At 58.9% G+C, this 11,417-nt stretch overlaps 1 protein-coding gene across 1 annotated transcript; it reads left to right on the top strand.

Annotated features, from left to right (window-relative positions):
- Positions 1-5,166: 5,166 nt before the first annotated feature.
- On the top strand, positions 5,167-10,625 carry MYL3 (myosin light chain 3). The gene is made up of 7 exons (XM_060109833.1): positions 5,167-5,307; positions 7,573-7,600; positions 7,737-7,886; positions 8,705-8,878; positions 9,991-10,068; positions 10,416-10,458; positions 10,554-10,625. The coding sequence occupies exons 1-6, from the start codon at positions 5,167-5,169 to the stop codon at positions 10,442-10,444; spliced, it is 600 nt and encodes a 199-aa protein (XP_059965816.1). The 3' UTR covers positions 10,445-10,458; positions 10,554-10,625.
- Positions 10,626-11,417: the final 792 nt, after the last annotated feature.

Genomic DNA, 11,417 nt, shown 5'->3' with positions numbered 1-11,417 from the left:
CCGTGGCCACAGCCGGCCAGAACACCACAGCCCCAAGCGTCAGTCCTGGGCCGGGATCAGAGGGGCAGGAGCTGATTATAGGTCCCTGGGCCAAACCCAGGGCTTGTCTGCCAGCCCGCTGGGCCCTGCCACCCCCACCCCCAGAACCACAAGGTTGGAGCATCTGGTCCCCGTCAGCACAGTGGGCAGAAGGAGGGGCCTGAGGGGTGTGTTTGGCCTGCTGAGGACAGAGTTGTCTGTGTGTGGCATGGGGGTGGCCAGGACGGGCTCATCACTGCTCAGGGGCAGTGACTGTCTTTCGAACTCAGGATTGCTTTGCCCCACCCATGACCATTGTACAGATGGGGAAACTGAGGACAAAAGGAGTCAGAACCGGCCTGGGTCACAAGAGCATATGTAGTCTCCTGCCTCCCCCTTGGCCACTCCTTCCCATCTTTCAAGGCCTGGGACTGTGCCTCCGGGAAGCAGGCCACATCCTGTTGGTGGCAGAGCAGCCCTGCTGGGAAGTCCTCCTTGGAGTCAGACTTTCACCCAAGGCTCCAGGGACTTGGGATTGTGCAGAAATTCCTCTCCTTCTCTGGGTCCTCGTGGCTGCCTCGTGCCACCTCTGTCCAGAGCTGCTGGGCAGCTCCTGCCCCTCTTGGGGCTTCAGTCCCCTCATCTGAGCAGTTGGGCAGGAACTAGTGGCCTTGTGTAGGGTCTGTATTTATGGGTGTGTAGTGGTGAGTCCACATCTATGTGAATACACGCTTGTGCCCTGGTGGGTGAGCTGCAGCCCGTGGGCCTGCCCGTGCCCAGATGGGGTCCCCAGGACCTGCTGCACAGCAACATTTGACCTACTTCTAAGGCTCTGGGTCTGGCCCAGGCCACGTTCTTGACTACTCCGGGAAGTTTGGGCCTGCGTCCCAGCCCAAAGGCTTTGGGCAGGAGGGGCAGTCCTGGGCGGGCCAGGGCAGTCTGTGGAGCCTGCGGCCAGGGGGACAAGGGCACGTGGGGAGCCTGACCCTCCTTCCCTGACTTTGGTTCCTGGGCCCAGGGGATAGCCAGGCCTCACCTATCCATCCCTCTCCTCACTCCCCACCATTCCCTCCATGTGGCCACCATATTCTGAGTTCCCCAAATTGGCTCTGACGGGATGAGGGACATTCCTCATACCCCTCTGAACACTAGCAGGAAGGTCTGCCAAGCATTCACCCCTGCTGTTAGCCAAGAGCTAACCCCTCCCCTGCTCCACCCTTGTCTACACAGGGCAGGAGGCAGTGCCTGTTTGGAAAACCAGCAGCCCCTGTCCTGGGTCCAGGGTCTGGGGTCTAGGTTTGGGTTTACGGGCCTGGAGTCTGGGTTTAGAGTCCTGGGTTCTGGGCCCTGGGTCTTGAGTCCTGGATCTGGATTCTGGGCTTAGAGTCTTGGGTCCTGGGCCTGCTGTCTAGGGTTTGGGGTCTGGGTTGAAGGTCTGGCTTTGGCATCCTAGGTTTTGGAGTCTGGGTCCCCAGAGCGGAATCTGGTCCTGGGCTCTGAGTTCCAGGATCTAAGTTTGGGGTTCGGATTCTGAGGCCTGAGTCTGTGGTCTGCGTTTGGCGTTCCAGGTTCCAGATTTGCAGTCTGGGATCTGGGATGGGATCCTGGTTTCTGGGGTTTGGGTTCAGGATCCAAAGACCAGTTCCTATCCCTTTTACGCCCCCTGCTGGCTGGTCATCATGGTCAAGTCACTGCCTATACCATCCGGTCGTCCCTACCACTTCAGGCTCTTGAGAGAAGTCTTAGCAACGGATGGGGAGTGGCATGAAGAGCAAGCCTGCGTGGAGGGAGGCGGCAGGTGGGCTGAGGGGCAGCAGTGCCCCCGGCAGACACAAGTACTGTCAGTCAATCCGCAAATCTCCCCTTGCCTTACTCCAGAGATGGGGTTCGGCAAAGCGTTCCAGTCCCCCTGTGAGAGGTGGGTAAATTGAGATGTTTGGGACATTTGTTCATCTGACATTTATGGAGTGCCTACTGTGTACCAGGCTCTGTTCTAGACCCTACGGATATACAGCCATGGAAGACCAAAAACTCCTCCTATGCCAGCTGATATTCATGGGAGGGGGGACACACATAAGAGAGAAGATAACAGGGGAACAGCTCATTTTAGGGTGTGCAGGGATGGGGAGTCCAGCTGAGAGGCAGGGCAGAGGGAGCAGGTCCAGGGTAGTCTGAGGAGGCTTCTTGTAGGAGGTGACATCTCACTGAGACCCAGAGGTGACAAGGAACAAGCCGTGGCCAGGGTCCCAGACAAGGGCACCAGAGGGAGGAAAGCCTGTGCAAAGGCATGGGGGCTGGAAAGAACAAAGAAGGAGGCCCGTGTGGCCAGGGGTCTCCTGCCTCTGTTCATGGGCTCCTCAGAAGTCAGGGCCCGACAGTTTCCTCAGGTGGGGGAGGGGGAGGTAAGGTGGCTGCCCCCAGAGAGGGCTCTGGGATGTGCTGTCTGCATCAGACTGGGCCACAACTCAGACACTGGAGCTGGGGGAGTCAAAGAAGAGGGATCCAGACCCCTGTCTCTCCCCGCAGGCTCTGCCAGGATCTTGTTTGCTGGGCTGTCATTCCTAAGGGGCATGGAGCCCAGGTTGGGACCTGGGAGAGAGAGGTGAGTGCCAAGCCTTGTGTGGCTCGTCTTTGCTACCCAGTGCCTGCCTCTCCCTGTCACTAAGTCCCCTCTCCTGTTCACCTGCCTGCCCACCTGCCCACCCCTTAATTTCCTCCTGTCCTCGACAGGCATGTTGCTGGCAGTCAAGGGGGGTGAGCCCTGCAGAGTCCCTGCTAGGGTCTGGGCATTTGTTATGGGTTGAGAGTGGCCCTGTGGGGTGAGCCTAGGGCACTGCTGCTCCGGGGAGCCAGAGCTCGGACAGTCAAAGGCCCATCTGAGCCCTGGGGAGGGAATGGAGGATGGCTCTGTACACGGCATCCCCACTATAGGACCATATCTGCCCTGTGCTCGGGGGAAGAGGACCAAGACACCCCCTCACCAAGCAGAGGAAGGGGGCGCTGCGTGGCTCTAGCAGGCTGCATGAGTCTGCAAACCTGGGAAACAAGCCTCAGGAGGCCCACGTCACTCATCTACTCCTGTTCCCACTGATGCTGAGTCGTTTCCAAGGGAGGGCAATTGTGTGTGGATGCACCAGTGAGATCGGGACTCTGGGCACCCCTGCGGATGTCCAAGGCTCTGGGCCTCATTTTCCCCCATGATGAGTGAAAGGGGATTGGGTGGTGTCCTGTTGGCTGTGCCTGTGGCTGGTGGGAGCCCTCGAGGGTGTCCAGAGTCAGTTGTCCTTAGGGTCAGCAGGTCTGGGTGATGGGGCCGCCCAGAGGTCTGTCTCTGTGTGTCCCCCTCTGTCTGTCTTCTCCTCTTGTGGTATTTCTGGCTGGTCTCTGAGGACCCTCCTCCACCCCTTTCTTTCTTAATACTCTTGCCAAACATCTGGAAGAAAAGTGAAAAACTTGCCTCTCCCCCAGCGCCGGATGTTGTCAGATTTCCAGATGTGGGGTGTTCTGCCCTCCAGATGAGGAGAGGAATGTCTTGTGTTCCAGCTAGGAGGGGACCCAGCCCTATCCCTGGACTCACCATGAGGCTGAGTGACAGGATGAGAGGGACCTGGGCTCAGCAGGGGGATGTTGGGGGCATCCAGGTAGAGGCCCAAGTGAATCTTCCCCTCAGGCTCCACCCCCAGTGCCTCCCTATACCTGGGAAATCCCCAGGGGCCAGGAGGGGGGCGGGCAATGCCTCTGAAGTTTCTATCAAAGGCTCCAGGCATTTAAAAATAACAGGGAACACCTCCTTTCCACCCCCCGACACAGACACTGGGCAAGGAATGGAAGCCAATGTGTTTGCAAGATGTCCCCACTCTCCGAGTTCTGTGCCTGGAAGGGCCTTATGCCACCTCAGCCTTCCCTCCTCCCCCCAACTCCTGAAATGGTAGAACAGCCAGGCTGCCCTCTGTCACTGCCATCTGGGGTGGCATTGTGGGTAGGAACTGGGGGGGGGGCGTACCCTAGACTGGGCACCCGGGAGGCAAACCTCTTCCAGTGCCCTGGGGTCCTTCAGAGAGGCAGACCCTCTCAGGACCCCACCAAAAGTGTCAGCAGAGGGCAACATGGGGCAGTGGAAACAGCTTCCTGGAGGAGGGTGCAGTGCGGCCAAGCCTTGAATGCTCCAAGCGGAGGGGCAAGGGCAGAGGGTACAGTGCGTGCAAGGGTCTGGCGGGAGCAGACCCTGGGGTGTGTGGGGAAAGTGGGTCGCGGGGAGCTGTGGAAGAGGGGCAATAGGAAGTGAGGGTGAAACCAAGAAACCAACCTCAGGGTTGGGCAGGTGCTGATGCGGGAGGCTGTGGAGGCTGCTTGGCTGTTGAACTAGGCTGGGTGGCCGCCCTTGAGGGAGCAGACCCCATCCTACTGCCATTTAGGGTGTTCCCAGAGATGGGCTGCAGCTGCCTGTGAGCCATGACCAGACACTCAGGCAGGCACGATAAACACCCAGACACAAACACACAGAAGCAACGCCCGCGGGCCGGGGTGGGTCATCCCCCACATGGACACAGACTCTCCCACCATAGATACACAGAGACCCCCTCTGCATACAAACACCCAGCCAAACGGAGACAACACACATGGACACACGCAGACCTCCCTCTCCCCCTCCGTGTAGACACACGGGCACAGACACATGGAATTCGATGCACAGATGGGAAATTGAACTCAAGGGGTGCCCAGTCCTCCTGCCCCCAACACAACACACAACACATGCTCGGTGCAACCTTCTGCACCCTTTCAGTTTATTGACCTGCTGAGGGGCAGCAGGGCCCCTGCGTGTGTGCGTGTGCTTTTGAGGGTGTGTGTGTGGGCTGAGCACTGACCTCTGTCCTCCCCTCCCCCGCTCTCTCCCCAACAGGTGATTGGGAGGAATGGAGAGCCCTCCCTCTCCCCCACCCATTCCTGAGCCTGAACAATGCCCCCCCAGGCCCCAAAATAGCCCCTGAGCCTAGCCAATGTCCTTTTATGGCCCTGTCCCCATTGTGCCCTGCAGGGGTGGGGCTGGGGTCATGAGGTGTCCAGACAGGATAAAAGCCGGTTACGGGAGGCTCACCTACCCGGCTCTCTGCTTCCTTCTCTCCACGTCCCTCTCTGCTTACAACCTCCATGCCTCCCAGAAAGCCAGATCCCAAGAAGGATGACGCCAAGGCAGCCGCCAAGGCAGCTCCAGCTCCCGCACCTGCACCCGCACCTGCACCTGCACCAGAGCCCCCCAAGGAACCTGAGTTCGATGTCTCCAAGGTCAAGGTGGGTGTGGGTGGGAGCTGGGTTTCGGTGGGAAGGTCAGGGTAGGTAAGTGAATCCCAGAGTGGATCTACCCCGTGGAAGACCAGGCTCCAGAAAATGAGTACTGAACTGAAGTTGGAAGCTTCAGGCATCAGGAGGGCTGCAGCAGGAGGGATGGTGGTCAGACATCAGGCAGGACTACCCCAGTGCTGCTGAAGGGACTGTCTTTTTGGTGGTTGGAAACTGACTCTCCCTTGTCCTTTTCCCTGGACCTCACATCCTTGGGGAATCCTGGACCTGCCTGTGCCCCTCACCCCCGCAGCCAGGCAGGGACCTTTCTTGTTCAGCTGTGGGGTCTTAAGTCCATACCAAGTTCCCCAGGGTGGACAGGGTGGGGAGTACAGGGAAGCAGGGCTCCTGCCCAGGCTGGGTCACACTCACCCCTGCCAAGGTCCCTGAGCCCCAGAGCTGGTGGGGCCTCAGCTTTGAGCTGGCGATACTGAGCCAGTCTGGGTAGGTCATGGAGGAAGCTGGTCTTGGAACTGTGACCAGTGGCCCCAGGAGCCCTTCCCCGGCTTGGCTTGAAAGCCTTTCTCAGAGTCTAAACCTGGAGAACGAGCCATGACTCCCACCTGCGGCATCTGCATAGTGGCACGTACCCGTGTCCTGCCCGTTGCCTTTTCTTGGCTGGCCACTGGCCACTGCTGCCCTGGCTGCTGGCTGAGGGGCCCCATGGAGCTCTCCCAGCCCTTCACGGTCCCCAGCAAGACCTGCAGCCCATCTGCACAGATCCATCTCCATTCCTGAGCCCTTCCTGGAGGCACCTACCTTGTCCCTCAATACATGGGTTCAAATCCCAACTCTGCTCCATTCCCATCACTGCTCTAAGGCTTAGTTTCCTCAGCTGTAAAATGGGACAATAAGTCCTCCTCACAGGCTGATGGGAACCACCCATGGCAAGTGCTCCCAGGAGTTGACTCTGACTCCTGACCATCCCCAGACCCCAGGTTTGTGTCCCACAGGCCCCCTGGTGAGGGTCAGACAACCCTAGGGCCCAAGGTGGCATTGTGTGGTCTCACCGGATCTGAGGCTGCACCGACTCCCCTCTGAGCAGAGGAACTAGTGAGGCCTCTCCTGTGCCCCCTGCAGAAAGCTGTGCCAGGGGCCCAGGGCCCGTAATCTCAGCAGGCTTCTTGGTGGAGAGAGCTCTCGGGGGTGGGGGTTGGGGCAGGAACAACAACTTGGTCTTCCCAGCACAGGGTTAAGCCAGAGGGTTGGGAGGGACGACCCAGCAGGGTGGCAGGGGCGGGATCCCCCTCTGCACTGGTGTGCACTACGGAGGTTGGTGGAGGGGACTCCAAGGGAGCAGCAGTTGGAGAGGCGCCAGTCAAGTCCCCCTCCCCCCAAGCTCCTTTTCCTTGTGCGACCTTGACCTTGGGGCGAGTGACTGCAGTGATAAAAATAGACCTGGTATCCAAGTGAGGAGGGGGAAACCGGGTCCCAGGAGGCCTCCTGACCTCAGGTGGCCCTGATGTGGCCTCAGCAAACACTCAACCACTGGGCCCTGGCCCCCTGCTGTGCCACGCTGGGGGAGCTGACCTGTGCTTATGGATGGGACTGTGTAAGACTCAGGCGTAGGCAGGGCCACGTGAGTGAAAGTGCCCAGCCTTGAGGGCTCTGTGGAGGGCAGACACATGCAAACAGATGGACACACAGGTGTGTGAACGCACATGCACACCGCACACACACTCCCTCCTGCAAATATGTTCTCATGGTGACAGGGCTCTCCGGCCTGCCCCCTCGCCTTTCCTCCTCCCGCCCCCACCCTGGTGAGATGAGGCCTCCCATCTCACTTATGTGGACAGTCCTGCCCACTGGGCCCCAGGCCTGGCAGAGCTGGCAAAGCCAGTCTGTGCTTCAGGCACGTCTGTCCAGGACCAGGGGCCTCAGGTAAGGCCCACCCTGGGCTGGGGATTCAGGGCACCAGGCCTCCCTCCTCACCACTTCCCCTGATGAGGCCTACCTGGTGTCAGGGTCTGGGCACATGCAGACCCAAGGTCCTCAGGTGGGATGGGGGGAGGGGTAAGGAGGCAGGAGGGAGTCAAGGTGGACTGCAGGAGGTCCTGGGCAGTGGAAGCTGGAATCCTGGAATGTGGATGGGTTGGGGCATGTGGATGGGTTGGGGCAGTTGAGGGGTTGAGGCCTGGTCTGGACACGGAGGGACCAGGAGGACGCCTGGCCCATCCTCTGAACCAGACACTCAGAATCTTTGGGGGTCCCTTTCAGATCGAGTTTACACCGGAGCAGATTGAAGGTGAGTGGGGGTTTTGAGCCAGGGGCTGCAGGGTTGGGGCCCGGGTCCCCCAGGCTGAGAGTCCTCCCCTGCAGTGTGGGGCGAGTCGGGGGGGCTGACTCTAGAAGTGTCCGCAGCTCACACTCTCTCCCGGCAGAGTTCAAGGAAGCCTTCACGCTGTACGACCGCACACCCAAGTGTGAGATGAAGATCACGTATGGGCAGTGTGGGGATGTCCTGCGGGCGCTGGGCCAGAACCCTACACAGGCCGAGGTGCTCCGAGTCCTAGGGAAGCCAAAGCAGGAAGGTTGGTACGCCCAGCCTGAGATGTCCCCATTAGTGCCAGTCCCGGGGGAGACCACCAGGGTGGGCTGCCATCGCTGGTGGGACAACATGGGAACTCCTCTGCTGTGCATTCTCCTAACATCCTCCCATTGTCTGGAGGAGGACCTGGAGGCCAGTCTCAGGTGATGCTGACAAGGTGACGAGCAGTGATGGTTCCTATACCATCTGGCCCCATGCCTATTTGCCAGGCCTCCTGGTCGGAGGGGACTGACAACAGCGCAAACTAGCTTCAGTGGCAGGTGTGAGGGCAGGCCAGGGTGTGCCTGGCCTCAGCATCCCATATGCTCTCCCTGTCCTTCCTGGCCTCCTGGGCATCCCTCTGTGGGGCAGGGCCAGCTTCTCTCACCACCACGGCCAGAGAGGGTTGCCTGCTTTTCCCCAAGGAGCAGTGAGGCCCAAGCCCTCGCCACAGGTACAGAAGTCCCAGAGAAGGTCTCTGATCGGCCCAGCTGCTCTCGACCAATCACAGGTGTGGGGAGAGCGGGGTTGATAAGAAAAATAGAGAGACGCTAGCAAGAACTGTTCCCCCAAAGAAGAGCAGAGGTGCTAGTCAGAGCCCCCTGTCGTGCCACTGTCCTTGTGAACAGCAAAGGACAATGTAAATAATGCATTTCTCAGTTGACTGTAAAGTGCCTTGTGACAGTGGAGTGCTTTGTAAATGACAAACTGGTGTAGAGTGCATTGGGAGCTGGGTGAGGGCAATAGCTCCTCATTGCCAGACACAGGGGCGGGATGCCCATCTGCCCCTCAGAGCCTGATGCTTGGGCCATCTCTCCCCAGAGCTTAACTCCAAGATGATGGACTTTGACACGTTCCTGCCCATGCTCCAGCACATCTCCAAGAACAAGGACACGGGCACCTACGAGGACTTTGTGGAGGGGTTGAGGGTCTTCGACAAGGAGGGCAACGGCACGGTCATGGGCGCCGAGCTCCGCCACGTGCTGGCCACGCTGGGTGAGGGCAGCCTCCTCCCCACCCCACTCTCTCCTTCCTGGGGCATCCGGGAGAAAGCACTCTGTCACCCACCGGGCCTGTTTCTCACTTGTGAAATGGAGGGTGATGCAGTCACGGTGTCTCCACGGCAGGTGACAGAAATGTGGGGAATTTAGAAATTTAGGTGGGGAATAAAGAAAGCCAGCTGGTGCAGCTCACAGAACTGGAGGGGAACAGGAACAGCTCTGGGGACAGGGTGGGGCAGGGCGGTACATCCAGGGGGATCAATCCAGTCTTTGTGTTCATTGCCTCAAGGTCAAATTACAGAGCCAAGGAGGTACTGTGCCTGCCTCTTGGGCATCTTGACCCCCGCTGTCAGGTGCCTGGCTGGCAGGAGCGTTCCTTTCTCAAAGAGAAGTTTTCCTACAGCAAAGGTTCACTGAGCACCAATTGTGTCTGCGCAAAGTGAACTTTTCCTGCACCAGACATTTACTGAGTGCCTACTGTGTGCTCAGCCCTGTGCTGGTGTCTGGGGTTGTGTGTGTGTGTGTGTGTGTGTGTGTGTGTGTGTGTGTGACTGAGGGCTAAGAGATGTGAGGGAAACTGCAGTGGGCAATCCAGTGGGGGAACCAACACAACACATACAAAAGCACAGAGGCGGGAAAGTGCCAGACTTGTCTGGGGAACAGTGGTGGTGTCTCTTGTTCCCCTCCATGGTCATCCCCTAAAGTCCCCAGCTCTATCTTATGCGTCTTTCCTCTAGCCTTGAAGGGCTGCCCCGAGGGACTGCTTCCAGGGAGATGGGGGACCTGGCCTACTCCTGATGGAGGGAGTCCTGCCAGCCTATTGAGGACAGGGGACACTATGTGCTGGTGACCTGAACAACAAGATGGCACTGTTACGGACAGAGCCCAGGCTCGGAGGGAGTGCCAAGCCTGCACCCCAGGCCTTGCCCTTTTTGACTTGTCACTGATTCTTCTGGTTTTAGAAATAAGGGTGACAGCCCAGACCTTGTGTGTACCAATATGAGGTGTGGGAATACTGGAGAGGCACATCCACCATCCAGAGGGGCTAAGGGGGCCCCCCACCCTTCACACCTCAACAATGCTGACTCAGCTTTCCACTCCTGCCAGGTGAGAGGCTGACAGAAGATGAGGTGGAGAAGTTGATGGCTGGGCAAGAGGACTCCAATGGCTGCATCAACTACAAAGGTAAACTCAGGGGCTTCCCTGGTGGCGCAGTGGTTGAGAGTCTGCCTGCCGATGCAGGGGACGCGGGTTTGTGCCCCAGTCCGGGAAGATCCCACATGTCACGGAGCGGCTGGGCCCGTGAGTCGTGGCCGCTGAGCCTGCGCGTCCGGAGCCTGTGCTCCGCAACGGGAGAGGCCACAACAGTGAGAGGCCCGCGTACCGCAAAAAAAAAAAAAAAAAAAAAAAAAAAAAGGTAAACTCAGCAGGGCAGGGAGTCTGCTGGCGGGAGTGGGGCATTAGGATCCTAGGTCCCCACCTTTGGCTACCCAGGGCCGAAGCCCTGCTGCTCACCCTTTCCTTCTTTTCAGCATTTGTCAAGCACATCATGTCCAGCTGAACCTCTTGCCCCAGGTGAGACCTCCCGCCCCCCCTTCCAAACCTGCTACCACCTTTGCCACCTCTGCTGATTTCAGCCCTATTGTCCCCCTCCTGCCTCTGTCATCCAGATCCCCTGTTGCCACCTCCCCAACTCCACCAATTCCAGTTCTCAGCTGACGTCCCGCAGCCTTGCTTGCCCCCCTCCACTGTAACGTGCGACCGCCTTTGCTCTCAGGGAGCCCAGGGGAGGCCGTGCTGGGGACAGCTCATCTTTCACTCGAGTTGCTGATACCAGTGGCCTGGAGTCTGTGGGACGGAGGGGGGCGCATCGAGACTCCTGCACAGGCTGTCTCTGCACAGCTCTGCGGGGCTCTCATCTCTCCCCATCAGGCTGCGCTTGCCTGTGACTGCATCTCTGTCCCCACCCCTTGGGCCTCATGAATAAATGGCTTCTTTCCTTCTTTCTTTCCTCCCTCCTCTCTTCCTTGCTTCCTTCCTCCCTTCTTTCTCTTCTTCCTTCCTTCCTTCCTTCCTCCCTCCCTCCCTTCGTTCGTTCGTTCGTTCGTTCGTTCGTTCGTTCCTTCCCTCCTTCCTTCCTTCCCTCCCTCCTTCCTTCTCTCTTCTCTGTGGCCCTTTGGTTGACTTTTATAAAAATCTATGAGCCACACACGGTGAGCCCTGGACAAAACGAGAGGAATCACTTTGAGATCTTGCCTCCTTGCTCACCACATCAAAACCGTCCCATCTGCTGTGCCAAACCCTCCGAGCCTGCCCACCAGGACACCGGGCTGAGCTGGACGAGGACTGGGTGCCCCGCCCCACTTCCGGAGACAGTAGCCATGCTCTGGCCTCTAACACAGGGTTGCCACTCGGCGCCTGAGAGCACTCTCGGAGCTGTCTCACTCCACAACCCGCAATCAGGGAACTGCAGGGCCCTGGCCCAGAGCCACCCATGTCACAGGTGGGGAAACTGAGGCCCACAGCAGAGAATG

The sequence above is a fragment of the Mesoplodon densirostris genome, chromosome 10 (genome assembly GCF_025265405.1).
Source record: "Mesoplodon densirostris isolate mMesDen1 chromosome 10, mMesDen1 primary haplotype, whole genome shotgun sequence".
In the NCBI taxonomy this organism is placed as follows: domain Eukaryota; kingdom Metazoa; phylum Chordata; class Mammalia; order Artiodactyla; family Ziphiidae; genus Mesoplodon; species Mesoplodon densirostris.
The sequence above is the reverse complement of the archived record's forward strand: the minus strand, read 5'-3'. Positions and strand labels throughout refer to the sequence as shown.

Excerpts from the sequence above, each read along its gene's own strand:
- MYL3 (XM_060109833.1), top strand. The coding sequence starts at position 5,167 with ATGCCTCCCAGAAAGCCAGATCCCAAGAAGGATGACGCCAAGGCAGCC. Across the intron at positions 5,308-7,572 it reads TCGATGTCTCCAAGGTCAAG|ATCGAGTTTACACCGGAGCA; the intron begins GTGGGTGTGGGT and ends GGTCCCTTTCAG. Across the intron at positions 7,601-7,736 it reads TACACCGGAGCAGATTGAAG|AGTTCAAGGAAGCCTTCACG; the intron begins GTGAGTGGGGGT and ends CTCTCCCGGCAG.